The sequence below is a fragment of the Larus michahellis genome, chromosome 10 (genome assembly GCF_964199755.1).
Source record: "Larus michahellis chromosome 10, bLarMic1.1, whole genome shotgun sequence".
Taxonomy (NCBI): domain Eukaryota; kingdom Metazoa; phylum Chordata; class Aves; order Charadriiformes; family Laridae; genus Larus; species Larus michahellis.
The window spans coordinates 16919520-16947351 of record NC_133905.1 but is presented as its reverse complement, the minus strand read 5'-3'; the positions used below and the strand labels follow the sequence as shown (position 1 = coordinate 16947351).

At 65.4% G+C, this 27832-nt stretch overlaps 6 protein-coding genes across 10 annotated transcripts; 2 read left to right on the top strand and 4 right to left on the bottom strand.

Moving 5' to 3' along the window:
* Positions 1 to 277: 277 nt before the first annotated feature.
* On the bottom strand, positions 278 to 6512 carry ACY1 (aminoacylase 1). Its single transcript, XM_074602729.1, has 15 exons — positions 6300 to 6512; positions 4859 to 4996; positions 4164 to 4228; positions 3459 to 3563; positions 3248 to 3342; positions 3014 to 3090; positions 2657 to 2746; positions 2359 to 2415; positions 2176 to 2249; positions 2022 to 2071; positions 1682 to 1826; positions 1529 to 1597; positions 1355 to 1434; positions 1030 to 1090; positions 278 to 899 (listed from the first exon to the last, which is right to left on the bottom strand). Exons 2-15 carry the CDS (start codon positions 4965 to 4967, stop codon positions 735 to 737), a joined length of 1242 nt encoding a protein of 413 aa, XP_074458830.1. The 5' UTR covers positions 4968 to 4996; positions 6300 to 6512; the 3' UTR covers positions 278 to 734.
* Positions 6513 to 6522: 10 nt separating this feature from the next.
* Positions 6523 to 8510, bottom strand: ABHD14A (abhydrolase domain containing 14A). The gene is made up of 4 exons (XM_074602731.1): positions 8023 to 8510; positions 7763 to 7878; positions 7161 to 7396; positions 6523 to 6909 (listed from the first exon to the last, which is right to left on the bottom strand). Exons 1-4 carry the CDS (start codon positions 8268 to 8270, stop codon positions 6727 to 6729), a joined length of 783 nt encoding a protein of 260 aa, XP_074458832.1. The 5' UTR covers positions 8271 to 8510; the 3' UTR covers positions 6523 to 6726.
* On the top strand, positions 8488 to 10649 carry ABHD14B (abhydrolase domain containing 14B). The gene is made up of 4 exons (XM_074602730.1): positions 8488 to 9048; positions 9351 to 9577; positions 9735 to 9976; positions 10322 to 10649. Exons 1-4 carry the CDS (start codon positions 8777 to 8779, stop codon positions 10502 to 10504), a joined length of 924 nt encoding a protein of 307 aa, XP_074458831.1. The 5' UTR covers positions 8488 to 8776; the 3' UTR covers positions 10505 to 10649.
* A 1228-nt stretch (positions 10650 to 11877) lies between these two features.
* Positions 11878 to 18319, top strand: PCBP4 (poly(rC) binding protein 4). Of its 2 annotated transcripts, none has more exons than XM_074602617.1 (13): positions 11878 to 12077; positions 13604 to 13719; positions 14050 to 14073; positions 14152 to 14184; positions 14455 to 14571; positions 14656 to 14784; positions 15030 to 15158; positions 15413 to 15487; positions 15656 to 15700; positions 15897 to 15972; positions 16360 to 16412; positions 16865 to 17034; positions 17378 to 18319. In XM_074602617.1, the coding sequence occupies exons 2-13, from the start codon at positions 13624 to 13626 to the stop codon at positions 17691 to 17693; spliced, it is 1263 nt and encodes a 420-aa protein (XP_074458718.1). In that variant the 5' UTR covers positions 11878 to 12077; positions 13604 to 13623; the 3' UTR covers positions 17694 to 18319. The 2 variants fall into 2 exon arrangements, with proteins under 2 accessions (XP_074458718.1, XP_074458719.1); XM_074602618.1 differs by having other exon boundaries at positions 11902 to 12077; positions 13522 to 13719; positions 17378 to 18310.
* On the bottom strand, positions 18276 to 21434 carry LOC141749295 (putative G-protein coupled receptor). Of its 3 annotated transcripts, none has more exons than XM_074602621.1 (3): positions 21297 to 21434; positions 20452 to 20959; positions 18276 to 20214 (listed from the first exon to the last, which is right to left on the bottom strand). In XM_074602621.1, the coding sequence occupies exons 2-3, from the start codon at positions 20853 to 20855 to the stop codon at positions 19620 to 19622; spliced, it is 999 nt and encodes a 332-aa protein (XP_074458722.1). In that variant the 5' UTR covers positions 20856 to 20959; positions 21297 to 21434; the 3' UTR covers positions 18276 to 19619. The 3 variants fall into 3 exon arrangements, with proteins under 3 accessions (XP_074458722.1, XP_074458720.1, XP_074458721.1); XM_074602620.1 differs by having other exon boundaries at positions 18282 to 20347; XM_074602619.1 differs by having other exon boundaries at positions 18276 to 20959.
* Positions 21358 to 26880, bottom strand: PARP3 (poly(ADP-ribose) polymerase family member 3). Of its 2 annotated transcripts, XM_074602616.1 has the most exons (12): positions 26734 to 26868; positions 25821 to 26055; positions 25478 to 25603; positions 24894 to 25085; positions 24385 to 24520; positions 23923 to 24149; positions 23616 to 23765; positions 23409 to 23486; positions 22981 to 23158; positions 22661 to 22807; positions 22435 to 22539; positions 21358 to 21462 (listed from the first exon to the last, which is right to left on the bottom strand). In XM_074602616.1, exons 2-12 carry the CDS (start codon positions 26001 to 26003, stop codon positions 21425 to 21427), a joined length of 1560 nt encoding a protein of 519 aa, XP_074458717.1. In that variant the 5' UTR covers positions 26004 to 26055; positions 26734 to 26868; the 3' UTR covers positions 21358 to 21424. The 2 variants fall into 2 exon arrangements, with proteins under 2 accessions (XP_074458717.1, XP_074458716.1); XM_074602615.1 differs by lacking the exon at positions 21358 to 21462 and having other exon boundaries at positions 22201 to 22539; positions 26734 to 26880.
* Between the last annotated feature and the right edge of the window lie 952 nt (positions 26881 to 27832).

The following is a 27832-nucleotide window of genomic DNA, read 5'->3' as shown; positions in this document are numbered from 1 at the left end:
CGCCACGGCAGGAGCTGATGGGAGGGAGGGAGCAGGATGAATCCCAGCACCGCTGGCTGCTCCTGCTCTCCCCGGCACCCCGAGGCTGATCTGGATAGGAGGCTCCCGAGGAGCAGCCCCACAGCCTGCCCGGGCAGGATCCTGCCGTCAGCACCCTCCCCGAGCCCGAGGAACCCAGCAGATCCCCCCCCACCCCGTGCCGAGGAAATCCAGGGTGCCTGGGCTCTCCGACACCCCATGGGCAGCGCCACAGAGACAGACCCCCCCCACTCCTGGCCGTGCTTACTAAGGAGATTTATTGACTTGCACGGGGAGGATGGGGGACACTGCTCCCAGCTCCCCCCGCAAGCAGGCAGGACAGGCAGGGGCAGGCAGAGCGGGGCACTGGCCAGCCCCTTACCCTGCAGCCAGCACAGCCGGAGGTGGCACGGGGACGGCTCGGGGGGCATTGACAACACCGGGAAAGGCAGGAGGCACCCAGGCAAGGGGGAACACAACCCCCGGAGGAGGGTGGCTAGGACCCAGATTTCGAGGGCAAAGCCGGGACACTTGGCACAGGCGTCACCGTCGAGCCAGCCCTGAGCGCAGCCAAGGTGGCATGATGCCAGCTGGGTCCCTGGCACACCGGGAGGCATTTGCTGTGCCCACCCCCTGCCCCCTTTTTAAAGCCCTGCGTCCCGCTGCTCAGCAACCACCGCCACCCCCACCCCTCGTCCTGCCCCTCGTCCCCGTGCTCAGGCCTCGGCGGGCAGCGGGGGCACCGACGCCAGGGCGGGCAGGAGGCGGGCGTAGATGTCGATGCCCCGCAGGAAGACTTGCTCATTGAGGAACTCGTTGTGGTCGTGGAGCAGCACCGGGGTGCGGTTCATGGGCGAGAAGCCGATAGCAGGGTGTCCTGCCTGGGGATGGGGGGGAAAGGGGTGAGGCCAGGGCTGGGACGGTCACCGCATGCCCCTTCCACCCGGGCATGGCTCCTGCTTGGGGCTGCAGGTCCCAGGGGAGCCACGGGCGGGCTGGCATCGCACTCACCGCTCGGATGTAGCGGCTGTCGGTGGCAGCAGGGAAGATCTCGAGCTTGATCTGCAGCTTCCTGACAAGTAAGACCCTGCGTCAGCGCAGGCAGGGGGCAGCCGGGTCCCCCTGTCACCCCCATGGGCAAAGAGACCATGCCAGCAAGGTCCCTGAGCCCTGCAGGACACTCAGTCCTGTACCTTTTGGGGGGGCACCAGGAGATGCCGTGGAATGGCATGGAACATCTCCTCCCAACCCCTGCCGTGACCACAGAAGGACGCCCCCGACTCCCACCAGAGGATGTCCCCGCTGGGCTCCTGCCCTTTCTGGGGTCACTACTCACATGTCCCTGCAGACCCCGCTGAAGGCTTTCCACCACGGGTCCGACTCCTCGGTGGAGGTGACATGTTGGTCCATGCATTTCTGACGGAGGAAGAAGGCAGGTGAGGGGCAGGGGGGTGGGCACGTGGCAGGGCAGGGACGGGCACGATGCACCTGGGTGGCCGAGACCCCTCACCTGGATAAACTCATAGGTGACACCGTCCCCAGCACCCCGGCACCACGCGGCCACCTGCTCCTCAAAGGCCTGCAGCAGAGACCAGCGGAGGGGTGTGAGCTGGGCACCCCCCAAACCCGCTCCCCTCCTGGGTGGGGCCGGCGCAGTGCCCACCTTCAGGTCCATGGTGGGTGGGATGCGGATGTCGAAGCCGGCCGCCATCTCGGAGGGCACCACGTTGAAGGAGACGCCCCCCTCCAGCATGGTCAGGTTGAGCGAGGTGACGTCCCCTAGGGTCAGGCTTGAGTCGGACTTGAGCCTCGGAGGACGCAAGGAAGAGTCACCCTCTGCCACCCAGGCAGGAGGGGAAGCGCTCCCCCACCCTGCCGCCACCCCCACATGGGGAAACTGAGTCACAGGGCAGCGGCGCCGGATCAGAGCCTGGCTTGGGATCCCGAGGACCCCCTCCACGGGCCAAACTGAAGCCACCGCCATCCCGCTGCGCATCTCCTACCTCTGCTTCTCGCTCTCCCTGAAGGTCAGGAAGGAGTTGATGACTTTGTGCTGGGGAGGGAAGGGCAGGGGGGTGAGGACCAGCCCTGCAGAGGGGGCACCTGGCGGCCCCAGGGGTGCAGGGAGGGTGCGCAGGGCTGTACCCCTTCTCTTACCAACTTCTCAGCCGCCGTGTTGCTGATGAAGCGGGACCCGTGCCCGGGGCTGCCCACGCACTTCACCTTTACCCCTGCGGCAGAGGAGGGAGACGGAGGCGTTGAGCAGAAAGGCCGGGGTGGCACCGATGCCGCAGCGCCCGGCACAGCCAGGGACGGGGCGGTGGGCACGCAGTTACTCACACCATGGGCTCTTCTCGCCGTAGAAGACGCTGAAGGTGTCGGATGGGCTGGCCAGGCCTGCGGTGGGCACAGAGGATGTCAGCGGGGCATGGGGATGCCATGATGTGCCCCCTCTCTGCCCTGGCAGCATTTCCCCTCCAGGCTGGCACTGCATGGGTCACTGCACGGGGGAAGGAGCCCCCAGGGGGGTCTCTGGAAGCCATGCTGGGTGCCAGTGCCTGGGGGGTGATGCCAACAGGCAGAGAGGGGTGCGTGCCAAGAGGAGACACATCCCCATGCCAGCCCTGCCACCACTCACCCTCATCCAGGGCGAAGCCCACGTTGAGCGCTCGGAACTCGGGGCGCTGCACGAACATCTCCATGCCCTTGTGTCCACCCATCTCCTCGTCTGCCGGGAAGAGCATGGCATGGAGGAAGGAACCGGGGCGCCCGCCAGCCTACCACCCCCTGGTCCTCTTTCCATGCTACCCTGGGTGCCACCAGCGCACCTGATGCCCTCAGACATGGAAACCCCTCCAGCTCCAAGCTAGGGGAGCTCAAAATCCGGAAAGGCTGGCGGAGGGGAGCCCGGCTGTCATGCCATGGTGAAGTCCAGAGCACCACCCAGCCGCCAGTCTCTCCTGTCCCCTGGAGAGGGGACACCCTGGAGACTCACCAGGCACAAAGGTGAGGTGGATGGTGCGGGGAAAAGACTTTCCCTCCGCCTTCAGCCTCCGGATGGCCTCGAGGTACCTGCAGGGAGAAGGTGGTGCCTGGGCATCATGGAGGAGAGGGGTGTGCTCTGAGCCACCACAGGGTGGGTGAAGCAGCGGCACCCTGGGGATGGTGGCATCACTCAGAGGCGTCCCCATGCCATGCCTGCCCAGCGGGCACCGAGCCCTCCACTCACTGGATGGAGACACACTTCATGTCCTGGGCACCGCGGGCGTAGATGTTGCCTTGCGAGTCCTTAACAGCCTCGAAGGGTGGGTAGGTCCAGTGCTCCTGCGAGGAACAGCGGCTGTGACGGCAGAGGGGCACGGCGGGCACCGGCTCCCATTCGCCTGCCACCCCCAGTCCTCCCCACCGTGCCTGTCCCACCCCTCGCCCCGTCCCAGCACCTCAAAGACGGGCACGACATCGGTGTGGGAGTTGAGGAGGATGGATCGCAGGCGGGGGTTCGTGCCCTGCCAGGTCAGGACCAGCACCACGCAGCCTTGGCACACCTGTGGGGCAAGGGCAGGACGTCACCAGGGTCCCCGCTGGGGACAGAGAGGCCGCAACTGGCAGGCTGGAGCCAAAAAGCATCAGCCTGGGAGAAGTTTCTTGATGCCACCTGGCAGGTCACCCCTTTCTCCGCTGGGAAAGGGCATGTCTGCACCCTCCCAGAGCCAGACAGAGCTTGGGCGCGGGTGCGAGCTCCTGGCTGCAATTCAGACGGAGGAGGGGAAACGAACCCAGCGTTTTCCCCCGGTGCCCGGGAGTCCCCTGGCACAGCCAGTGCCTGGCAGGAGGGACGTCCCCAGCCAACGTGACTCTGCCAGGTCCCTGGCTAATCATAGCACAGGCGGCTGCAAAGGTCAGTGGGGAGCAGCCCAAACACAGGCTTAAGGAAGGGCTGAGGTCAGCAGAGGATTACAGGCAGAGGGGATTCACTCCTGCCCAGCTCTGGGGCAGCGGGAAGGGGAACGGCCCAGTCACTAAGGACCTGGGCATGGTTGGATGGATGGATGGATGAATGGATGGAAGGATGGATGGATGGATGGATGGATGGATGGACGGACGGACGGACGGACGGACCGGGGGCTGCTCCTCGCCTTGCTCACCTCCACTTTCTGGGAAGCCAAACCCAGGTCAATGCCGACACGCTCCAGAAACCGGACGGCCGCATCTGGGGAGAAGCGGGGATGCCCGGAGTTATGTCGGGATCTCCCTCCCCTCTTGCCGCAACCCCCCGGGGACACTAAGGCTCTCTGGGGCTCCCAGGCCAAGGAAAGAGGTGACCAGAGAGGGCAGGTGATGGAGGTCCTGTGAACAAGAGGTGGCCAGGAGCAGGGACAGGAGCAGCTTGCCACTGTCCCTCTGGGGCAAGGAGAACGTGAAAAAATAAAAATTGAAGGGGGTGAGTTCAGAGGGGACAGTCTGCCATAGGAATTTTGGGAGCTCCTCAACAATAAAAAAATCTCAATGTACTTTAGTGGGAGGACAGAAATGTTAATGGAAGATCTACAGAAGGTTACCACCAGCATCCGTCCCAGAGCCAGGGCAGTGTGAAAAGGCGGGCCCCTGGGGCACAGGGCTGGAGAAAGCAAACAGCAGCTCTGGGTACACTCAAGGTGTCCCTGCCCCAACCAAAGGTGCCAGCAGAGATAAGGATAAGGCACAAATGTGTCCGCTCCTTAACACCATGATCAAAACAGCCCCGGCCGAGGACTTGGGCACCCAGGTCCAAAGACCAGAGCTGCAAAACCGCGTTGCCGGATCCCCGCACAGCTCCCCACCCCGTCCCCCCCATCCTCACCATAGTCAGGTTTGGGGTGGACGGTGTCGATCTTCAGGTACTCCCGGAAAAGCGTAACCGAGGGGTCCTCTGAGGCCCCCGTGCTCTTCCCGGGCTTCCCGGGTGCCATGTCAGGCTGGGGACCAGGGCTGCAAAGCTCTGGGGGAAGAGTGGGGAGATGGTTAATCACCCACCGGCCCCTCCAAAGTCCGCCAGCAAGCTCGGTCGTCACAGAAACCGAAGAAGAATGGGGCAAAGGTCTTCCCGGTGCGAGTCCTGGGACGCTGCCACCATGGGAGAAGTCCCCCTCACTCGGGTATGGGGGCAGGATGCGGTGTGCTCCCCACACCATCCTTTCATCGTGCCCCCAAAGCACGTGTTCCTGCCCCAAATGTAGTGCCAGGGCAAGCTGTGATGCCCAGGCATGGGGCAAGGGGTGAGCTGTGGGGTATAGGGCTAGCTGGGATGTAGGGGGCTAGTAGGGAGGAAAGGGGGGCAACAAGGTGCGGAAAGGGGTTATGGGGGGAAGAAGGGTGTATGGGGCAGGGGCACGTGGTGGACAAGGTTAGCCAGTGGTTGGGGGTCTAGGGGGATGTGGGGGAGTGCGGGCAGGGAAGGTTGGTGTCAGGGGGTGCAGGTAAGGAAAGGGGGGCAGGCCAGGGGGAGCAGGGCGATGTGGGGGGCTTAGGGGCACATGGGGGTGCAGCAGGAGGGGTGAAGGGGAATGCTGCGGGGGGGTACGGGAGTAGGGGGTGCAGAGGGACTATGAGAGAGGTCGGGGGGGACAGCGGTTAGGGGTGCAGGAGCTAGGGGTGCAAAGGGGTACAGGCGGGGTATAGGGGTACCGTGAGTGGGGTGCAGGGGTACTGCAGTTGGGGTGCAGGGGCACCACAGTTGGGGTTGTGGGGAGTGCAGGGTACCGCGGGCAGAGGTGCAGGCGTATTGTGGTTAAGGGTGCCGGGGGCTGAAGGGGGGGCAGGATACTGTGGTTAGGGGTGCAGGGGGGGTGCAGGGGACTGCATGGGTTGGGGTGCACCAGTGGCGGTTTTGGGGTGCAGGGGCAGCAGGTGCAGGAGGGCAGAGGGGTGCAGGGTACTGTGGCTGCGGGTGCATGGGGGTGCAGGGTACCATAGCTGGGTGTGCAGGGGGGGCGGGGGGGTGCAAGCATAACGTGGTTAGGGGTGCAGGGGGGTGCAGGTTACCGCGGCTGGGGGTGCGGGGGAGACAGGGGGGTGCAAGCATAACGTGGTTAGGGATGCAGGGGGGTGCAGGGTACCGTGGTTAGTGGTGCAGGGTACCCTGGCTGGGGGTGCAGGGGGGGTGCAGGCATAACGTGGTTAGGGGTGCAGGGCACCCTGGCTGGGGGTGCAGGGGAGTGCAGGGTACCGTGGCGGGGGTCGCGGGCTTAGGGGGGAGGACGAAGGCACCGGGACAACCCCCCGCCCGCCCGCCCCGGCCCTACCTCCGCGCTGCTCCCGGCCGCCGGCGCCTGCCCGGCCCGGCCCCGCTCCGCCCGCTCCGCTCCGCCCCGCAACTGGCAGCGGACGGGCAGGGGAGGAGCTGGGGGCGCAGGGTGGGCTGAAGGCGGGGGGAAGGTGGGCAGGGGGCAGGCAGGGGACCCTCCTGCCCCACGCTGGAGGCAGAGAGATGGGGCTGGAGCCCCGAAGCGCTTGGGGACACAGGCAGAAACCAGAGCAGCATCAGTTTATTTGGCCTCGTGACAGACAAGGGACACCCTCGGCGTCCTACGCCTGCCACCCTGGGGACACCCCAAAAGAGAATGGTGCCCCTCATGCCAGCCCCCCGTGCCTGCCAGCCCCCCGTGCTTCCCAGCCCCTCGGGACGCCCCGGTCCCCCCGTCCTCTCCTCGGCAGGGGACGAGGCAGCGATCACTTCAGCTGGCGCAGGAAGCCCAGCAGGGCCCGGTGGAAGTCCTCCGGATTGTCCAGGTAGCAGGCATGGCCAGCATCGGGCACCACGGCCACACGGTGCCTGGGGAGGTGCCGGAGGCTCTGCAGGGCCTGGGGACCCAGGCTCGTGTCACGGTCACCGTACAGGATCAGGGTGGGCGTCTTGGGTAAGGGCAGAGAAAACCAGAGTGGTTGTCAGTGGGGGAAATGGCCACCAAGCCTCCCCTGGGCTGTGTCCACCTCCACCCATCACCACGGGGGGCTCAGGGAAGGCAGGTGCCAGCCCCCCCAAGAGCTGGGGGGGGGCACAGGTGCCCCCTCACTAATCCCAAAACAGAGCCACCCTTCATGCCACCCTCCAGCCAGCTGGCCCACGAGGGTCGCCAGCACCCAGGGACCCCAACCCACCTCACCTGGACCTGCTGGTACTGCTCAGCAGCGTAGTCCTTGGTGCCCACAGGTGCAACAGGCACGATGCCAGCCAGCTGGTCCCCCCGTGCCAGGAGGAAGGGCAGGGCAAAGCGGCCGCTCATGGAGGGGCTGACGAGAACGGGCTTCCGCATACCCAGCTCCTGGAAGACACGGTCCAGGAAGGCCACCCGTCCCTGCACTGTGGCCACCATCTCCGCTGGGGGAGAATCCCCATAGCCTGGCATGGGGCAGAGGGCACGGAGTGGGCACAGGGCAGGGGGTATTGTGCAGCCTACAGTGGTCTCTCCCCACAAGGCTCAGCTGGCTTGGCAAAAAACAAGCACCCGATCAAGCCCAGGTGGTTGTACAACCACAGCCACATGCCAGCTACACCGAGCCACCCTCAACCAAAGGGTTTGGGTGGCCACGGTGGTCAACGTCCCAGGGGAAAGCCGAATCCCAGGCGTACTGCCCCAGGGACCACCGCTAGCTCCCTGAAAAGGCCCAGAGCCCTCCTTAAAAACGTCCAGAGCCCAGCGGTGGCCGGGGTGAGGGACCAGAGCTGCCCAGAGAGATCAACTTAAGCGCAGCGCCATGGTCCTACCAGGCAGATCTATTGCGACTGCACGGTAGCCTTCTCCGGCGAGCAGTGCCAGCGTGCCCACAGCCTCCCACGTCTTGGAGGTGAATGCCTGGCCGTGCAGGAACAGGACATCAGGTCTGCGGTGGGGAAGACAGGCAGGAAGGGGTCAGGGAAGATGCCGTAAACGCGGGCTTCCAGCGGCCATGAGGGCCGTCTGGGACCGACCCCCAGGGCCTGTCACCCCCCACCTTCCCCCGCCACAGGAGCTGACGGTGACCCACCTCCTGGGGCTGGCAGCGTCACCGGCCCGGGGCCCTGCGGAAACCTCCCTGTAGAAGACAGGGGGCTCTCCCCAAGCCATCCCCCTTCGCACGGTGGCGTTGGCCACCCACCGGCCCTGCTTCCCCTCCTCAGGCCGGGCACCCGCCGAGCGCTGCCTGTGCTGGGCAGCCGGGAGCAGGAGGTAGAGGACGAGGGTGAGGAGGGCCCCGAGGAGCAGGAGCCCCAGGCCGCTGCGGGCCGGCGGCATCTCCGCTCCCCCCGGGGAAGGAAAATGCCAGCGAGGGGCTGGAAGACCCCGCTGCTGCGGGGCAAGGTAGGCCCCAGACCACGGCGCGCCCCTCAGCTGCGGCCCGGCCTGCGCCCCCCGCTGCCAGCCCGGCTCGGCTCCGGCCTCCCGAGCTGCCGCTGGCTGCGGCCGCCGGCCCCGCCGCCCCTCGGCTCCAGCCGGGATGTGCGGGGCCTCCCCCGGCCCCGGCCCCTGCCCTGGCCCTCACGGCGCCGCGCCTGCAGCCCCGGGCTCCGCCTGGCGGGAGGAGGCAGCGCTGCAGACCCCGAGGGCCGTCAGCCGGGGGGGCCTGCCCGCCGCACCGAGACCCCGGCAGAGCCCCACCGGGCCGGGGCCGAAGCCTCAGGAAGGAACGGCCGGTGCGGGGAGAGGAGCCCCCGCTCGGCGGGCCTCGGCTGAGGCTCGGAGGGGTTCGGCAGAGCTCGCTCGGTTCGGCACGGCTCGGCAGAGCTCGGCTAGGGTTCGGCATGACTCGGCTCATCTCGGCACAGCTCGGCGACGCTCGGCTCGGCTCGGCAGAGTTCGGCTACGCTCGGCTCGGCTCGGCAGAGCTCGGCTTGGCGGGGCGGCGGCCATGGCCAGTGCCGCCCCGGTCCCTGCGGTCGGTGAGGCGTTGCCGCCGCTGCCCCTTCTCCCCTCCCCGCCCCGCCCCGCCGGCCTTTGGACCCCGGGCGCGGCAATCCCAGCCCCGCGGGGAACGGGAGGCGAGCGGCGGCCGGCACTGGGGGGTGAGGAGCAGGTAAGGGCCGCTGGCAGCGCCGAGCGGGGAAACTGAGGCAGGGGAGGGCCCGTGAGCCCGCCCGGCGTGAGCGAGCGGCCCCGAGCGCCCACCCTGGGGCCGACCCGCCGCCGGTGTCCCCCAGAAAGAGGGTGATGCCAGTGTAAACCCCCCCATCCCGGTATCAGTGCTGCAGCCCGACTGCCTTCTGTCACCACTGGGCCTCAACTCTTAAGATAAGGCCCGTCACCCTTCCCGCTAGGCCGCACAGGGCTGCCGCACACGCCGGGCCTGTTTGCATCTCTCCACCCTCCCCTAAACAGCTCTCCCAACCCCCGAGGCATGGCCGCCCCGCAGTTCACCGAGAGCACCTTCACAGTGGAAGGCCAAACCCTCTTCTACCGCCAAGCCCAGCCAGCCCAGCAGGCGCCGAAGCTGACGGTGCTGCTGCTGCATGGCATTCGCTTCTCCTCCGACACCTGGCTTCAGCTGCAGACACTTGCCACGCTGGCTGAAAACGGCTACCGAGCTGTGGCTATTGACCTGCCGGGTAAGGCATGGTTGGAGAGCATGGCCCCAGAGTGAGGTGGGGACCAGGGGGAGCCAATACAGCTGGGATGGCAACCTTGGCATCCTCATGTGCCAGCTTCTCCTGTTGCAAGGCAGCAGAGAGTGTGACAGGGCAACTTCTGTCTCCCATGGCTCAGGGCTGGGCCGCTCAAAGGATGCCGTGGCCCCAGCACCTGTGGGCCAGCCAGCGCCGGGGACTTTCCTGAAAGCAGTTTTGGAAGCTCTGTGCCTGGGTCCAGCTGTGGTGATCAGCCCATCGCTCAGCGGCATGTACTCCCTGCCCTTCCTCCTCCAGCACAACCACCTGCTCAAGGCATATGTGCCTGTGGCACCCATCTGCACCGAGAAATTCACCGCGGAGCAGTATGCCCAGATCAAAGTACGGCCTTGGAGGGAGGTTGAGGGAGGTCGGGGAACTGTGAGGGGACGGCGAGGAGGGGACCCTCACACCAGGGTTGGGCAGGGGAAAGACCAAACAGGGCAGAAACCCCGTTGCTGCTGGAAAAGGGGAACATGGTGGTGAAGAAATGTGACCGTAGGGTAGCAGGAGGGAAAGAAGGGACATTAGGAGACCCAGGAGTCTGAGCCTCAGTTTCCCCTTGTGGTGGGCAGGGAAGAAGGCCAAGTGTCTTCCCTCCGTGTCCTGGTCCCAGGGTGTCCCTGGCCAGGAGAAGCAGGTGCCTGGGTGCCATTGGAAGGCTCAGGGTGCGTTCCCCCTCTGCAGACGCCCACGTTGATTGTGTACGGGGACCAGGACGTGGAGCTGGGGCAGACCAGCCTGAACAACCTGCGGCACCTCCCGGAGCACCGGGTGCTGGTGCTGCAGGGCGCCGGACACGCCTGCTACCTGGACAAGCCCAACGAGTGGCACCGTGGGCTCCTGGCCTTCCTGCAGCAGCTGCAGTGAGCAGGACGGGCGGTGTGGAGTGGGCCACGGTGCTGGGGGATGTGGCCAGCCCACCCACCCCTCCGCTTGTGCCAACCCAGCTGCTTGCCTGGCATCCCTACCCAGCCTCCCTTGGGACCAAATAAAACCCCAAGCTCTGCCACAACTTTCTTGTCACCTTCTTCCTGCTTCTTTCCATCCTTCTTGCTTCCTTCCACGATCCCCACATCCTCCGTGGCTGCCATCCCACATGTTTTTTGGGGGGTGACAGCAGGGGAGGTGCAGCCACCAAGGCATGGGACGTTTGGAGAGCGTTGCCCTGTGGGTGAGCGAGTGTCAGCTGCAAAGGCCGATGGAGCCCACCCATCCCTTCTGGCAGGACCCCCAGGAGCCTTGGAGGGTGCCCGGGGAGCCCTGGGGTTGTGTCCGGGAACAGGTAGGTCCTGCAGGGTGGTGACATCCGTGTCCCCAGCCTTCCGGCCTCCTCTTCATCCTCCTCTTCCTCCTCCCACCCCTCCTGGCACGCACCCAAGCCCAGGGTAATCCACAGGGGCTTAAAAGGGACCTGCCATCCCTGGCAGGCTCCTGTCCATGGCAGCAGCAGCCCAGGGCCCTGGGGAGGCGGGGGGGCAGGGGGGGGGGGATTTACTGAATGAGTGGCTGCCATGAACAGATGGGGGGGGGCAGGCAGGGAGGCCTGACAGACATCTGGCTGGACAGACGGGGGTACAAGCCCCCTGCCCGCCACCTGCCTCCCCATCCCCATCGGTGCTGCTGCGCCGGGCACTTGGGGGCACAGGTGGAACTGGCAGCGGGGTGCCCCCCCCAGTGCCCCCCTTCCCCAAGCCTGCCTGGGCTTTAGCCGCTTACGCCAGGGCCCAGGAGGATTTAGTGGGGGAGGTAGCCTGCGGGGGGGGGAGTTGTCTGTGGGCGCAGGACACCCGTGGGGGGGGTACAGGGCAGTGCCAGGGGCACAGGAGCCTGTCCCAGCACTGGCAGTGAGGCAGGACCCCTGTCTGGAGCATCCTTTGCCCCCCCACCCCAGTTTAGCTCCCCCGTTGCGGCCCCGGCCCCGGCATACAGGGGTGCCTCCCGCCCCACCCCCCCCAGCCTGCCAGGCACTCCCCCCTCGAAGCACCCCCGGGTGCCAGCGGGCCCTGGGGTGCCAGCCGCCCTGTCCCTGCCCGCTCCGGTGTCCTTGAGCCCTCGATCCCTGCCAGCTGATCGGCTTCCAGGAAAAAAAAAAAACACCCGCAATTACAAAGAGGGGTGATGTGTGAGCCAAAGCGCGGGGGGGGGGGGACGGGGGGGGGGGCAGGAATGTCCCCAGCGGTGGCAGATGGCCTTACCCAGGGTGCATTGTTCCTTTTAGTGTCTCTTATCCGCTGTAATAGGATCCCGGAGGGAGGGATGTGGGAGAGGGGAAGAGCGAGGGGGGCCCCGGCGCGGACCGGGGTGGGGGCCGGGGCTGCCAGCCTGGCCCTGGCCTGTCAAGCGGCTCATTGTTCCTGCCCCGGGTGTCACTGGGCGCCGCCGGGGACAATGTGGCACTGAGCGGGGTGGCCGGCGGCGGAGGGACGAGGCGCACGGAAAGGTACCCGCCAGGCCCGCTGCCGGGGGGGCCGGGGGGCTCGGGGCGGGGGGGGGCGGGAGGACGAGCGGAGAGAGGTTCCCCCAGGGACGGGGTGGGGGCTTCCTCCTGCCCCCCCCGCCCCCCCCCCCCCCCGTTACCACCCTTTGTCACCCGAAGGTGCCCCGAAGGACGGGCGGTGCCCAGCTTCGCGGCTGTCCCGATGCTAGCTGTGGGACGGGGACAGGGCAGGTGGCCTGTGCCCATCACCGGGGCCTTTGGCGTCCCTGCCGGCCTGGCTCACCTGGGGGAGAGCATCCCCCTGCCCGCGGACCCCTCGCAGTGCCTGTGGCAGTGCAGGGACACCCGTGGCCCCGCCGCCAGCCTCGTCCTTCTCTCCCCCAGTGAGGTCTTTTGTCCCCGGCGGGTCCCTGCTGCCCACCCCTGCCGGCACCACGCACGGCTTCGGCTGCTGCGGGGAGGGGTGGTTACAGGGGGGTACATCCCCTCCCACCCCCCCGTTTCAGGCTCCCCTCAATTGGGAGCAGGAATATTGCGACTTCCCCAGCCTTTCCCCCTTTTTCCAGCCCCCGGTGGAAGATGGAGGATACAAACCGCCCCAGGGGGTGCAAGCTGTAGCACTTAGTGGGTGTAGAGGAGACCAACCTGCCCCCCGCCCCCCCCGCCCCCTCCCCCATCACCCTGATGCAGGAGATGTGCCGTAGTGGTGGCGAGTCCTGCCAACACCTAAAATAACTGCCCCCGCCCTCCCCCCCCGCCGTGCCCGCAGACATGGGCCCCAGCCCCAACACGGGTGCTTTGTTTCAAAGCCGCTTGGCATCACCCGACTCGCCGGGAGCCAGCGGTGCCGCCGCTGCCGCCCACCCGTGCCTGGACACACGGCGATTGTCCTCTTCCCGCTGGCACCGCAGGGTCCCGGCCGCCCCCATCCCGTGGGCACAGGGTCTGGGGGGGTGCTGGGGGGGGGACAGGGTGCAGCGGCATCCTGCATTGTGCATCACGCCATGGTTCACATTGGGCTGGGGGTACCCATCAGGGAGGTTGCCTCAGTTTCCCCTGGGGCTTTGCGCATGGGCAGGGGGAAGGGAGGAGGAGGAGGAGGAGGAGGAAGAGGAAGGCTCGCACAGCCTGCAAGGCCACCCAGGCCACCCTTAGCCCACCCCACACCACGTGCTACCACCCCAACTGCAAACTGAACCCCGTCCTACAGCCATGCTCCCCATGCTTTTCCCCCAACATCCGTCCAGCTCCTGGCCCCATGAAGGTGTGGTGCCAGCTCCGGCCAAGGCAGCTGCCTGCAGGCCCAGGCAGTCGTGTGGTGGCCAGTCCCTTTGGGGAGCTCCTGGAAGGGGTGCGGGATGCTGGTGGGCTACCACGGGGCCGTGGAAGCCTCTCCTGCTGGAGGAGGGCACAGTGCTGCCCCTGCCTCAGTTTCCCCTCTTCCCAGCCATAGGTACTTTACCAGCTGCAGATTTGGGGGGGGATTAGCTGGGGCCTCCCCCCTTTCTGGAGTCTGCCGTGTCCCGCAGGCTCAGCTCGCCCTCCCGCCATGGCATCGCCAGACGGAGCCAGCGGCGTGGGCGGCAGCCCTGAGGAGACAGAGCTCAGCATCACACTGACCCTACGCATGCTCATGCATGGCAAGGTAACGGCGGGGGGGCTTGGTGCTGCTCTGGGGGTCAGCAATGCCTGGGGTGGGGGCCATGCTGGAGCACCAGCTCCTTGCCACACACTGCTTTCCTCCCCTGCACCACATTCCCCTGGGAACAGCATTCCCAGAGGGATTTCTTCCCCCACCCTAAGCCAGGGAGGGGCCTGTTGACATGCCCCAGTGTCACCATCAAGCCACCCAGTCTCCCCATGGCTGCGGGGCAAGGCCTGCCCATTGCCCGTCAGCCAGGCTGTGGGCAGAGGAGGGATGTGGCAGGCAGGGAGCTGCCTGCTGACGCAGCCACCCTCGTCTCTGCCTTTGCAGGAGATCGGCAGCATCATCGGCAAGGTAAGATTTGGGGTCTGGGGCACCGCCAGCCCCGGGCTCCCCTGGACCTGACCACCCACCCCGATCCTCTCCCCGCAGAAAGGAGAGACTGTTAAGAGGATACGAGAGCAGGTAAGGGTGTGCTGGGAGGCTGCCGGGTCCTGCTGCCTGTCCTGCCTGCACCTGGGGGCTCCCACTTGCCCAGCCCTGGCCCCCCCCATTCCTAAGTGGACCCAGGGGAGACATGGCTGCACCCTGGGGAAGCTGCCTGGGGCAGGCGGGAGGGGGAGAGCCCAGGTCTGCAGGCATTGAGGCCACCCCCGGTGAGCCCTTCCCTGGGGGTTGAAGGACATCGAGCTCAGGGCCCGCGATGTCCCTGATGGGGTGTGACACCGTCCCCAGAGCAGCGCGCGCATCACCATCTCGGAGGGTTCCTGCCCTGAGCGCATCACCACCATCACCGGCTCCACCGACGCCGTCTTCCGTGCCGTCTCCATGATCGCCTTCAAGCTGGAGGAGGTAGGCAGCCCCCCTACATCCCCGCCAGCTGCTCCCATGCAGGGCTCCTGGGGGGTCCAATGCTGCATCCCCCCTCCCTCGCAGGACCTGGGAGCAGGGAGCGATGGGGCAACAGCAGGCAGAGCGCCGGTGACACTGCGCCTCGTCATCCCGGCCAGTCAGTGTGGCTCGCTCATCGGCAAGGCGGGAGCTAAGATCCGCGAGATCCGGGAGGTAAAACTAAGGGTCCCCTGGGTGCAGGCTCCCCTTTCTCCCCAGGGGGCACAGAGCCCTTGGCACAGGGGCTGCCACAGTCCTGCACGGACAGTCCTGCCACTCCTGATGCAGGAGTGGAGCATCACCCTGTGGATCCTGCGAAGGTCCCCAGGGGCCAAGGAGGGAACAGGGGAAGCGTGAGCCTGCGGGTGGGGTATGGCTGAGGCACCCCAGTATCTCCCTTTCTCCCTTTTCCCCCCCAGAGCACGGGGGCGCAGGTGCAGGTGGCCGGCGACCTGCTGCCCAACTCCACTGAACGGGCCGTCACCGTCTCTGGGGTGCCAGACACCATCATCCAGTGTGTGAGGCAAATCTGCGCCGTCATCCTGGAGGTACCCACCGAGCCTCGTGCCCACTCGGGGGGGGCACATGCTGCCTGCCCCCCCTCCCAGGGGCTTCCCATGCCCACCTGGACCTGGGCACCGGGGTCCCTCTGCACAGAAGCCCATAAGAGCATCCTGCCTCAGCAGTGCTGGGGGCCATGCCCAGCTTGTGGGGGTGCAGGGGGGGCAAAGGGGGTCCAGGGGGCTGCGGGGCCATTCGGTCTAGTCTCTCATCCCCTCCACCTCCTTCCCTCCCTCTCCAGTCGCCTCCGAAGGGGGCCACCATCCCCTACCACCCTGGCCTCTCCCTGGGCACCATCCTGCTCTCTGCCAACCAGGTAAGGGGCTGCAGCCCCCCCGGGGGCACGGGGTGGCCGGGGGGCCCAGCCTCTGCTGGCGAGGGGCAGCTCTGGTGGGCTTGGGGTGGCCTCCCTGCCCCTGGAGGGTGACCTGAGGCGGGGGTCCCTGCCTGGTCCCCCACTGATGCCTCTTCCTTCCCCCTCCAGGGCTTCTCCATGCAGGGCCAGTACAGCGGGGTCTCTCCTGCGGAGGTGAGTCTGTCCCTGTGGCATCCCACCCCTGCTCCTGTGGGTACCGGGTCTGTGCCTGCCGGGATGGGTGCTGCCAGGGATGCCTGTCCTGGGAGGCGCTGGGTGCCAGCATCCATCCCCAGGAGGGGACAGGGGACCTTCTGCCGTCACCCCTAACGCTTCCTTCCTCCTCCTCCTCCTCCTGCTGCCCGGGCAGATGACAAAGCTGCAGCAGCTGTCAGGGCACACGCTCCCCTTCGCCTCCCTGGGCCACGCACCCTCCATGGTGCCAGGTGAGCATCTCCCACGCACCCCCCAGGGCTGGGGCTGTGGGGTGCCCCTCCTAACCCACTCAGACACCTGGCCCTCATGAGGGTGTCCCTATCCCCTGCACCCTCTCTGGTCCCAGCCTCCCCGGCATGGCTACCTATCCCCCAGAACAATCCTGTCCTTGATTTCCTGGTGTCCCTGCACCCACTTGAGCCCCCCCAACCCTGCAATGGGGGAGCATCGGCACCAGTTATGACTGGCGCCTATGTCCCATCCTCCCTGCCTCTCCCCAGGGATCCTTCAAGTTTGTCCCCATGGCCACTGACTGTCCCAGCGTGGGGCTGGGGTGGGCGCATGGAGGTGCTGGAGACCCACCTCCCCTCCACTAACATCCCTGTCTCTCCCTCCAGGCCTGGATACCAGCTCCCAGAGCAGCTCCCAGGAGTTCCTGGTGCCCAACGACGTACGTGGGGTCCCGGGGATGGCGAGGGGGACCACAGTTTGCCCCCACCCATGTGTCCCACCCCGCAGCCACTTTGCATGGGCCAGCACCCACCGCCCCACAGAGGGGAGTCTCTGCCTCAGCTGCCAGAGCTCAGGAGCAGGAGGGGCTGCTGGGGCAGAAGGAGCTGGAAGAAAAGGGAAACTGAGGCACAGGAGGGGGGAAAGGGATTAAGGGATTGGCCAATGCCAAGGAAGAGCCTTGGGATGTGGCAGCTCGGTGATGCCAGCCAGGGGGGGTTGAGTGAGACCAAAAAGCAGGGTCTGCCCAAGGAAAGCAGTATCCTACCCTCCCGGTGCCTGCCTCAGTTTCCCCAATCCTCCCAGGCGTAGGGGGTGACCAGGTCAGCCCCCTGGTAGCTCGGCGTGGCTCCTCCGGCTGCTCCCGGCTCACCCTGGTCCCTGCCCCTCCAGCTCATCGGCTGCATCATCGGCCGGCACGGCAGCAAGATCAGCGAGATCCGGCAGATGTCGGGCGCCCACATCAAGATCGGGAACCAGACCGAGGGCTCCAGCGAGCGGCACGTGACCATCACGGGGTCCCCTGTCAGCATCACCCTGGCCCAGTACCTCATCACAGCCTGGTAGGTGCCAGCCTGGGGGGGACGGACACGCTGGCTGCTAGTGAGGTGTGGCACCTCCCCAGCACAGCTTTCGGGGGACACCCCAACCCAGCATCTTCAGGAAGGGTGAGCTGGGTGGTGCTTTGGGGGCTTGAGATGGTGGGTGCAGGACCCGAGACCCCACGGGGCTTGAGCCCCAGCTTTTCAGCCCTCCCCAGTGGGATGCCCAGAGAGTGCCATGGAGGCCTGTGTGGGAAGGGATGGGGCATGCAGTCCCTGCACCCGAAGACAGACAGGTTGGGGTGGGGGACCCACTCTGTCACCGTGGTCCTCACCATCCCATCCTTCTTGCTTGCTTCCCCAGCTTAGAGACGGCCAAATCTACCTCCCAGGTGCCACCGGGCCCTGGCTCCATGGACCTCGGCGTGGGCTTCTCCCAGCCCCTCACCCCGGGCTCCAGTGCGGCACTGCCTGCTGTCGCCCCAGCCCCCCCGGCCCTGCTGGGCACCCCCTACACTATCTCCCTCTCCAACTTCATCGGCCTGAAGCCGGTGTCCTTCCTGGCATTGTCCCCATCCTCCATGGCGGGTCACAACGGTGGCACTGCCACCTACACGACCAAGATCTCGGCGGCCAACGGCACCAAGAAAGCTGACCGGCAGAAGTTCTCACCCTACTGAGCCCTGCCGGCAGGTGGGCAAGGGGGTCCGGGGGGCCGCCCTGTGCCAGGGACACCTCTCTGCTGCCCACCCTGTCCCCCAGCCCCTGCCAGGTGCCCCATGCCCGGGGGTGGACCCCATTGCCCCCCACCCCAGGGAAGGGAAGGGTCTTCCCATCGGTGATGCCCACTGGAGGAAAGGGCTGCTCCCCTGTCTGCTGCCTGTCCCGGCAGTGCTGTGCCCCCCTCCCCGATTTTTCTGCACGGGGACCACGTGCCCTGGTATGGAGGAGTGGGGTAGGTGGCTGTCCCTGCCGGCTCGGGGTCCCTTCTCCCAATTCCAGTGCCGGGGTGGGACCTCTGCTTCCTGCCCCTCATCCTGCCCACCCTGCCATCCCGCTCCTGCCCACCCTCTCTGGTTGGCACCCAAATGGTGGGTCCCACCAGATAAGGGGCTGCCTGGCCTCTCCGGGGGTCCCCTGTCCCCTGGGTCTGGTGGGGGACCCTCCCCGGGCCACCCCAGGGAAGTCACCTCCCAGCAACCCCATCCGAGAGCCGGTCCCCGCTGGCTTGGAAATGCTGTATATATAAGTCTATATTTTTTCCTCCTTTGTAACTTATCAATGGTTTAATAAAAAGATAAAATTTACAAGAAAAAAATAATAATATCCCCCACCCCGGGTGGAGACACCCTCCCACACCAGGGGCAGCCGTAGCTCCTGGGAACACAGGGTGGTGGCCAGAGGGGTGTCCCTGTGGCCAGGGGGGGTGCTGGCCCTCAGCCCCAATCTCTCTGGGGACTTTCCAGGAGCCCCTTCCCTGCCATGGGGCAGTTTGAGAGGCCATGGGGCAGTTCTGCTCCAGTCCCCAGTTATTACTGGGGCGGGGGGGGGTCTACAACTCACTGTGCCAGCACCATCCCTGGGACCTTTTGGGGGTGAGCTGGGGGCGGTGTACCCCTCCACCATTCCTCCAGCAGGGTCCAGTCCCTTTGCTTGCACTGGGCGCCCCATGGGAAGGTGCCCAATCCCTGCAGAAGCAATGGGACCAGAGGGGGACAGCAGCTTCTGGTCCTCTCCGGCTGCGCAGGGGCACCCCACACAACCCTCCCCCCCCACCCCCCAACTCTGTGCCACTGCGTCCACCCCAGCGCACCCCTGGCCAGTAGCCCGGTTCGGCTGGCACGTGGCACCACTGGCTGGGCTTCAGCTGGGCAGCTGTGTCCATAAACAGCCTGGCATGGACCCCCGGCTGGCCAGTGTCCCCCCCCTGGAGGGACAGCCCCTGCCAGCTTGGGGAGGGGGGGGCAGAGGGCAAGGCCGGGCATGGCCACGGGCAGAACATGCTGCCATGCCAGCAGGAAAAACAGACACGGCCAGAGCCAGCCCCGTGGGTGCCGTCCCCCTGATAAGGACCACAGGTGACAGGAGCTGCTCCACCCAGACGTTAGTTTTGGGTTAAACAGCCAAGGATGGAGGGCTCCACATCACCCTCCAGGCTCAGCGGGGTGCCCAGGGCACTGGTGTTACTGGTGTTAGTGGTGTTAGCTGGGCCATTGCTCCTGGGCAGGGTGCAAGGGACCTCTGCTCTTCCCTGCTGGCCGCGAGTGGTCCCAGCGGGGTGACGGAGAAGGAGGTGCTCCCTCCTCTGCCCCTGTGTAGGAGCCCTTTGGCTTCCCGTGTCCCAAGGAGAGCCCATCCATGCAACTGGGTTGGGCTGGTGGAGCCAGAGACAATCCCAGCCTGCAGAAGGGAGATGAGGCTTCCCCGGATCTGCTGTCTTCTCCAGGCAGAGAAACTGTCTGCCACCACAAGCTCAGAGAAGAGGCAAACCGTAAACAAGGACCCCTCCAAATCCAAGAGGCTGGGTCCAAGCAGGTCCGATGGGTCCCTGGCAGGTCCCCTGCCCACCCTTCTGCCCAGCATGGTGGGACAGGGCCCCGTGCTCTTCAGCTGCTCTCTTCAGGAACTTGACCTGGGATGGGGAAGGCCATCTTGGTCTGGTCCAACCTGTTCCTGGGGCTGGGGCTGATGCAGCTGGCGTGGGTCTCCAATGTGGAAGTCGCTCTCTGGAGGAACTGCAAGAAGTTTTCCTGGACAGAGGCCTCTGAGACAGAAAGACAGAGCTCCTGGCCCAGTGGCCGGTTGAGACAACTGCGCCGGAGCCGGGCCAGCTCCTCCCGGATCTGGCGGTTCAGCAGCCCGTAGAAGAAGGGATTGATGGCAAAGGAGGAGTAGGCAATCCATGTGACCACCATCTCCCCGTGCCCACCACCCACCGTGCCAGCGGTGACAGAGGAGTGCAAGTGGAAAGCGAAGAAGGGCAGCCAGCAGCACAAGAACTGTCCCACAATGAGGACCAAGGTGAGGATGGCCTTGTTGCTTCCCAAAAAGCGTTCTGGCAGCAGCCTGGGCAGTGGCAGGTTCCTGGTGGTGATGATAGTCATTTGGCTGGCAATGGAGTTGGATCGGTGTCTCGTCGCAGCTGCCTGTGCTGGCACGGATGCATGTTGCAGGGATGCCATCCGAGCCACGCGGTAGACACTGCAGTAGACAGCAAAGATGATGATGGTGGGCAGGACAAAGCAAACGATGCTGAAGATGATCACAAAAACCTTCTTGTGGGCCCCGGGGCTCCAGTAGACTGTGCAGCGGCTGGCACTGGTGGCCCCGTTGCCTTGAGGCCAGCCCACCAGTGCCAAGACAGTGATGAGAACAGACTTGACCCAAATGAAGATCACTCCGGCCACTGCCAGCCTGATCGTCATCTTGACCTCATACCTCATGGGGTGGACGATGTAGTAGTACCGCTCTATGCTGATGATGGAGATGGTGAGGATGGAGGCACTGATGAAGCAGACATTCAGGAATATCAAGGCCTGGCACTCAGCAATACTGTAGATCACCCTGTTGAAGCAGGAGGAGCTTGAGATGATCCCCAGGGGCATGAGGAAAATGGCAGAAAGAAGGTCAACCACACAGAGGTGGCAGACAAAGATGAACTTCCTGAGAAGGGCAGTTTTGAGAATGACAACCATCACCACTGTGTTGGCCACCAGGGCGGTGAGGGTGAGGAGGATCATGCAGAGGAGGCCCATCACCTCCTGGGCAATGGACTGCTCAGGGATGGCGAGTGGCTCTAGGCTGTCCGTGGTGTTCAGCCCCATTCGGCTCGCCATCCCCATGGAGGTCTAAGCCAGCAGCACCGGTGCCTGGGCAGCAAGGGCTCTTCTCCTGCATCCCTTAGAGGGAAACCCCACCACAGCCATGGCCACTGTCTTCTTCTTGCCTGTTGGGGAGGGGAATGGGGCATAACGGAGAAGGACCAAAATGAGGAAGAGCCACAGAGAAACCTGGAGATGACCTGCACACCCCGAGATGCTGGAGCAGGGAGAGGTGCCCAGCGAGGTCATGGCACCCTGCCTAGCCCAGGGCTGGCACCTGACCTGTCCCCAACCTGGCACTGCAGGGACCCGCGGGCACCCGTGCAGGCTGACACCCCGTCCCCCTGCCTCAGCCACACCACCTCGCCCCAAGGAGGGACAGCACAAACCCGCCTGCCCCATCCCTGCTCCTTGCTCCGGCCACGGGGGGACCCCAGGGTGGATGGGGGGGACCCGGCGCACCTTTGCTCCTGGGGAAGTGGGTGATGCTCCCTTCCTCGCCGGGGTCCTTCTCACCGGCGTCGCTCCCGCAGCACAACGGGGGCTGCCGGCCCCAGCGCCAGGCCACGCTCCCCCTTCCCCGTGCCCCGTCACCCGCTCGTCATCCTGTTTGCCTGCAGCCCGCCAGCTGCGGATGGCACCAGCTGTCACTCCCGGGCGCTGCCTGCACTCGTGGCGGTCCCACGGGGACAGCTGCTGGGTCCTAGCAGCCGGCGGGGGCTCAGGAAGGGGGGACCAGGGTCCTCGAGCCCTGTGCCACACGCTGCGCCAGGCTTGGTCCTTCTGCAAGGACAGCTCAGCCTCGAGGTCCCCAGGACTCAGGGAACAGACCTATGGGCAGGTCTGAGGTGTCTCCTCCCCGCCAGCGCAGGGATGCTCTGGAGCATCCCTGGGGCATTGGGATAATGCGGATGGGAGTTGCCATTCCCTGGCACCCCGGGGACCCGGACAGGTGCTCAGCGGACACACATGAGCGTGGAGAGGGGCTTGGCATGGGAGCCAGGCCGGGGCACGGCAGGAGGCATGGCACCAAGCATGGCACCAAGCATGGCACCAGAGGGAGGCAGGCGCTTGCCCTCCAGACCCATGCATGAGCTCATCCATGACCAGGCACGACAGCACATCTTGCTTGTCCCCTGCAGCTCTGATGCCACGGTGATGGGGACGAGCCATGTGCCTTGCGAAGGTGATGAGGGCTCCTGGCTCGCAAAGCCACCAGCTTTCACCTGAAGGCTGCCAGCACCAGCTGGCCACAACAGGCTGCAGCCCCTCCAGAGCCACCCACCACTGTCCCTGCAGGGACCCACCACCATCCTTCCCCTCTCCATCCCACCTGGCTGGGCAGGAAAGTGCCAGCGTCGCTCAGTACAAGGCACAGCATTTTTATTCACGGTCAAAGCAGGTTCTGTCCCCACGCCAGCCTGTCCCTTGCCAAGGCCCAGGTGGGGTGGCTAGAGAGTCAAGATCACTGTGCTCCGGGCTGGTGGGCATCACCAGCTCGTGCTGGGGTGGGACCACTGGGTGTCCAGGCACCCTCAGAACTGGAGCTGGACAAGGTAGCGGATCCGACACTGGCTTTCCTGGTAGATGAGGTACTCGCTCTGGCTGAAGGAGGAGTCCTTGTAGGTGGCCATGGGGATGGGCTTGCCCTGGCACACCAGAACCTTCTTGCCATCCAGCAGCATCTCCTCATCCTGCGCGGGGTCTGGGCAAGAAGACACCCCCCACCACCATCACATCAAGCCTGAGATCTGGCCTCTCTTACCCCCCACCCTATAGCCCCCCCAGCCCCACAGACCCCACACCCTCTCCTGCCCCAGGCTCACCGGGCTCCGTCCGGCCACAGGCCAGGACGCTGTCGTAGCCAGCAGGCGGCTGACACAGCGTGGGGTCATCACAGGTGATGCGGTAGGGCTTGCCTAGGGCCACCTCCGTCAGGAACATGATACCAACCTTCTTGGATGTGCAGCGCACTGCCATGGGAGAAGGGGATGGGGATGGTGGCATCAGCCCTGGCGTTCCCACCTGCTTGTGTCAGGCCACCCGTGCATGCAGGGAAGTGGCTTGGCATGCCCAGTAGCTGCCTGGCAGGGGGTATGTGAAGGCAGATGGGCTCCCACAAACTCTGTGGGCCCAGGACCCTCACCGTAGCAGGCTGACTTGCTGTTCTCGGAGGCGAAGTAGATGCCTTTGCCCACGCGGCCACCCGAATGGGGCATGATGCGCAGCCCGCTCTTCAGGATGGCCGCGATCACCGCCACGTTGGTGCCGTGCCAAAGCAGGCGCCGGTGCTCCAGGAGGTTGTGGGCTTTGAAGCGCTCGTCCTGGAGAGATGCAGAGCTAAGGGCTGTCCATGGAAGGAGATGTGGGTGCCCGGGGGTGGGGGACTGCCACCCAACTCCCCCAGCCAGGCTGGAGGGGCAGGGGAGCGGGTGCTCGTTTGCCCCTGGCCAGCTGGGCTCAGGCACCCCTGGGTGGAAATGCCCGGAGCCCTGATGCAGACAAAGCTCCATCCTGGGGTGCAACCAGGGTTTCCCCACTGTGGGATGGGGGTAAGCAACTCCTTCTTCTCACCTCACCGTCTCGGGCCACCTGCCAGATGTTGAGGATGCGGAGCTTGTGTCCGGTCTGCGACACGTAGTTTTGGATCAGCTGCCAGGGAGGGAAACAGGAAAGCGGTGTCACCACAGGCAGCCAACCCAGTAATGCCCACAGTCCCTGTGGGGCAGTGGGGACCTTTGGGGTGCTCCCAGTCACAGGGCACCGTGGCACAAGTGGCACCTGGTATTCCCGGGAAGCTGGGTCCAGCAAGGAAAGCTGGCAGCAGAGCAGGGCATAATCCTGATCCAGCGGATGGACAACTTCCTCCTCCTCCTCCTCCTTCACCTTCTGCGCCTGCAGGCTCTGTGCCACCTCGATGTCAGCCAGCACCTGGCAGGCACAGACCAGGGACATCCTCACCGACGGTGCTGGGCACCGTGCCGGGGGGACCAGGGCAAGCCCAGCCTCCTGCCAGCACCTCCCTGCCCCAGAGGCAGGAGCCCTCCTTGGGGACAGATGCCACCTGCCAGGTGCCCTGGCATCTCACCAACAGCATGTCCTTCTTGGCACGCAGCAGGTTGGGGGAGTTGATGGGGGGTGGCCGGGCCCGCCCAAAGTTATGGGGGACAATGGTGTAGAAGCGGGAGGAGAGTTCCTCTAGGCGGGTGGCCTGGGGGGGCTGCTCCTGCAGCGCCGCCTCCAGCTCCTCCAGTGCCTCAAAGCCCCTCGCAATCTGCTGCTTGCTCAGCTTCCCCAGCGGCATCTTCTTCACATCTGGCCAGGGATACAGGGGAAGGCACAGGTGAACCCATCCACCCCACAGCTACTTCCGATAACCTCCAGCATCTCCATGGGCACACGCGGGCACCCAGAGTGAGGGGTCCACAGTCCCATCAGGTGCAGGGCTGTCTGTGGAGATGCTCTAAAATCCACTGGCACCTCTGCCTCTCCCCCTGCACCCACTGGCCGCTGCCCCCAGACCCACCCCATGCCAGCCATCACCTCCTACCGATATTCATGGTCTGCATGGCATCCCGGAACATGTCACTGCTGAAGATGAGGGACACCAGGTCCTGCGTGGCTTTGTCCAAGGTGCAAGGCCGCACTCGCTGCTTGCAGACCTTGCCCCCGTCCACGTCATCCACCTGCAGACCCCCAACATCACTGTGCCACCTGCGAGCCCACGGGAGGCTGCAGGGGCACAGCACTGGGGCTGCCCGTCTCAGTGGGGACAGCCTGGCCCCTGGGCAGCAGAGCGACAGGCAGGCACTGCCTCCGCTTGCCATGACCAATGCCACCCAGCTTCCCCTGGTTCTTGCTCAGGATGCTCTCCCACTCCATCTCAACCCATTAGCCCCAAACCTCTGCCCCACAGGCTGTTTCAGCTTGCATCCAGACCCCTTCCAAAACCCACCCCATCCTGCTGACCCACCTGGATATCCTGGTGCCCAGTGGGCCAGGGGTGGGAGCTGAGGACCACCGCACTGCGGTGATACCCAGGCTGCCCAGCACACTCACCCTGAGGGCAACCTCCACCTCCTGCCCAGCCCCTGGCTGCACCTCGATGAGCGTGTACTTCCCCGGCTGGGCAACGAAGTTGTCCCTTGCTGCCCAGCTGTTCTTGGTCTTCTCCCGAAACTTCTTCTCAAAGTCCTTCTTGGCGGCCTCCAGCGAGGCAGAGGGCATGAGCTTGGACTGGCCCACCTCCCCCTGGCAGTGGACAGCAGTGGTCAGGACCACCCCCCTGCATCCCTGCTCCACCAGCCCCATGCCAGGGGGAGCAGCCTGGGATCAGGGGGGCTGTGGGGCAGCAAGCAGGAACATGCCAAGCTACTAGCACCAGATCTGGGGGTCCTCCAGCTCAGGACTCCTTGCTGGGGTGTCACATGCACTGTCACCACAGTGACAGGTGCCATATTCCCCCCCATTGTGTGGAGGCAAGTCCTTGAAGTCCCCACAACAAGGGGCTACAGCAGGGCCACTTGGTTGCTTGCTTTAGGACCGGGAACAAGGAATAGGGACCACCAGGTTCCTTTGGGGGTCCCAAGGCAGTGTGAGGACAGCTGGGGTGGGGGGGACGAGCAGTGCCGGGGTGGACTCACCACACGGCCCCAGCGGCTCCAGACGCTGTAGGCACCGTCGTGCTCAAGGAGCTGGATGATGTAGAACTTGTTGTTGTTGGCGCTGATGTTGGTCTGGTTCAGGGTGCAGTCGTAGTCCTCGTAGACCTACAGCAAGCAGCATGGCCCGGGCTGGCACCTGGGCAGCGTTTGGGGATGGAGGGTGTGTGCAGAACTGTCCCATCAGGGTCGCAGTGGGGGTCTGCAAGGAAAATTGGGACTGCCCCTGTGTCAGCAGGGCTGGAGCTGCCCTGGGACTCCCTCAATCCCGCCCGCCCACGTCCCCCTGTCCCAGCCCCACCGGGTACGCCAGCCCTGCTCTCACCCGGGCGCCCGGTGCCGTGCTCAGGGGGCACAGCCCATCGATGGTGGCGGGGGGCTTCTCCTTGGGGGCAGTTTTCAGGGCTGCCAAGGTGGAGCTCCAGGCGTCATCCTCCTCTTCCCCCTTTGCTTTCTTGCCCTTGCCATCCACCTGCTTTGGGGGGGGTGCGTGGCGCTTGGAGGCCATGGTTGAGCCACCCCCTGAGAGGCCAGCGCAGCCTTAATCCTGCAGCAAAATCCTGGGGGAGAGCAGAGCGGGAGGCGAGAGGTGCCGAGCTGTCCTTCCAGGAAAGTCTGGCTGGGCTGTGCCTCGCTTTCCCTGTGCCTCCAGCCCACAGCCAGGCTGGAGGAGGGGACAGGACCTCTCCCTCCAAAATGTCTCAGCCTTGCCCTTCTGCTCGGGGCGGGGGGCAGAGCCCCTCGGCACCCTCCAGCCCCTGAGGGAGCCCAAAGGGGAGATACAGCCCCGTGACGTGGAGTCATGGGGAAAGTGCGATGGAGGCACGGCCGCTTGCGCAACAAACTCCCGTCACAAGAGCTGGAAGTGGACAAAGCTCCACTGGAAGGGTGGGGGGAGCTTGGAGAGCCCTGTCTGGCCCCCACCACCCCTCATCAGGGGCCCCTGACACACAACAATGTGTCCCCAAGGCTCCCCCCACCCTGTGCCCCCCCAGAGCACAGGAGAGGAAAGCATGCAATGCCCCCCCCCCAAAAAAATCCCCCCCCCCCCCAAGCCCAGCAAAGGGGTGCAGCACCCCACAAGGCGAGGGCATGGTGCTTTGATTTGGGCACCGGGGGGGTGGGGGGGTGGGACTCGAGCAGCCCCTCATTTCCTATGTCCCCAGAGGTCCCAGTCAAGCAGAGGGTGCCGGGGGGCAGCAAAAGGGGCAGCAGAGCAGGGAGCAGCCATGTCCTACCTCCTCCTGCCACCCGGGGGGCACCGGGCACGACCGCTCCCGGCCGAGGAGAGGTTGGACAGCCTGCCTGGAGGCGAAACTTTTTCCCTAGGGAAGAGCAGGCAGCAGCCAAGGATGACAGCAGGAACAGCTGTCACGCCCCCGGGTAGCGCATGCACCCTGTGGCATGCCAGCCTGCCTCTCTGCCTGCCGGTCCCCGGACGAGGGGTGACACTGCCACCGGCAGCCCCTCCAGCCAGCTGCCCCTACACCCCCCCACGCCCCCCTGCCATGCTCTGGGACGGAGAAAACAGTCTTGAAAGGGTTAAAGCTTGTGTGATTTTTTTGCATGTTAAATCTCATTTCTTGGGTCCCTGCCAAGCAGGCAGGGCTGAGGATGAGGCAGGGCGGAGGACCAGGCAGGGCGGAGGACCGGGCGCTGGCTGGAAGGATCCAAAGCAATCGCTGCCTTCTGCTGCCTGCAAACTGCCTTGCTATAAAGAGGCACACGTCCCCCCGCCCCGGCAGCAGCGGTTGCAGGGCTGGCGGGGATGGGTAGCACGGGTGGGAGGCAGAGCTGTCCTTCCTGCTGGGGACAGGGAGGGGACAATGCAGCTGGAGCCAAAGAGTTGGTGGCTTTGTAGCTCTGAGGCTTAGCCACATCAGCCCAGGGCAGCACAGGCAAGGAAACAGCCCCATGTCCTCCTGCGGGGACAGAAATAGTGATTTAGCTGCACGGAGGCAGGTACTCCCCCAAAGGGACTGCAGGTACTCCCCCAAAGGGAATGCAGCCCACGGAGGAGCCCACGCTGGAGTGGGTGAGATGATTAGGAAGCAACGAGTGTCAGGAGGAGACCAGAGGCCCCACGTGCCACCAGCTGCCTCGGCAAAGGGACGGGGAAGGGATAGGTGTGGGGTAGCGAGGACACGGGGAGGGGAGACCACGAGCGGGAGAGGGAGGTGCTGGCTGACATCCAGCCTGGGGAAGGAAAGGTGCTTCCCCACAGACTCCCTTTTCTTTACGTCGTCTTTGCTTCTCAATGTCTGTGTCCGTAGGTAAAAGGGCCCTTCCGTGGGCCCACCACCATCTCCACTTCTACAGCCAATGGCTCAATGTCCA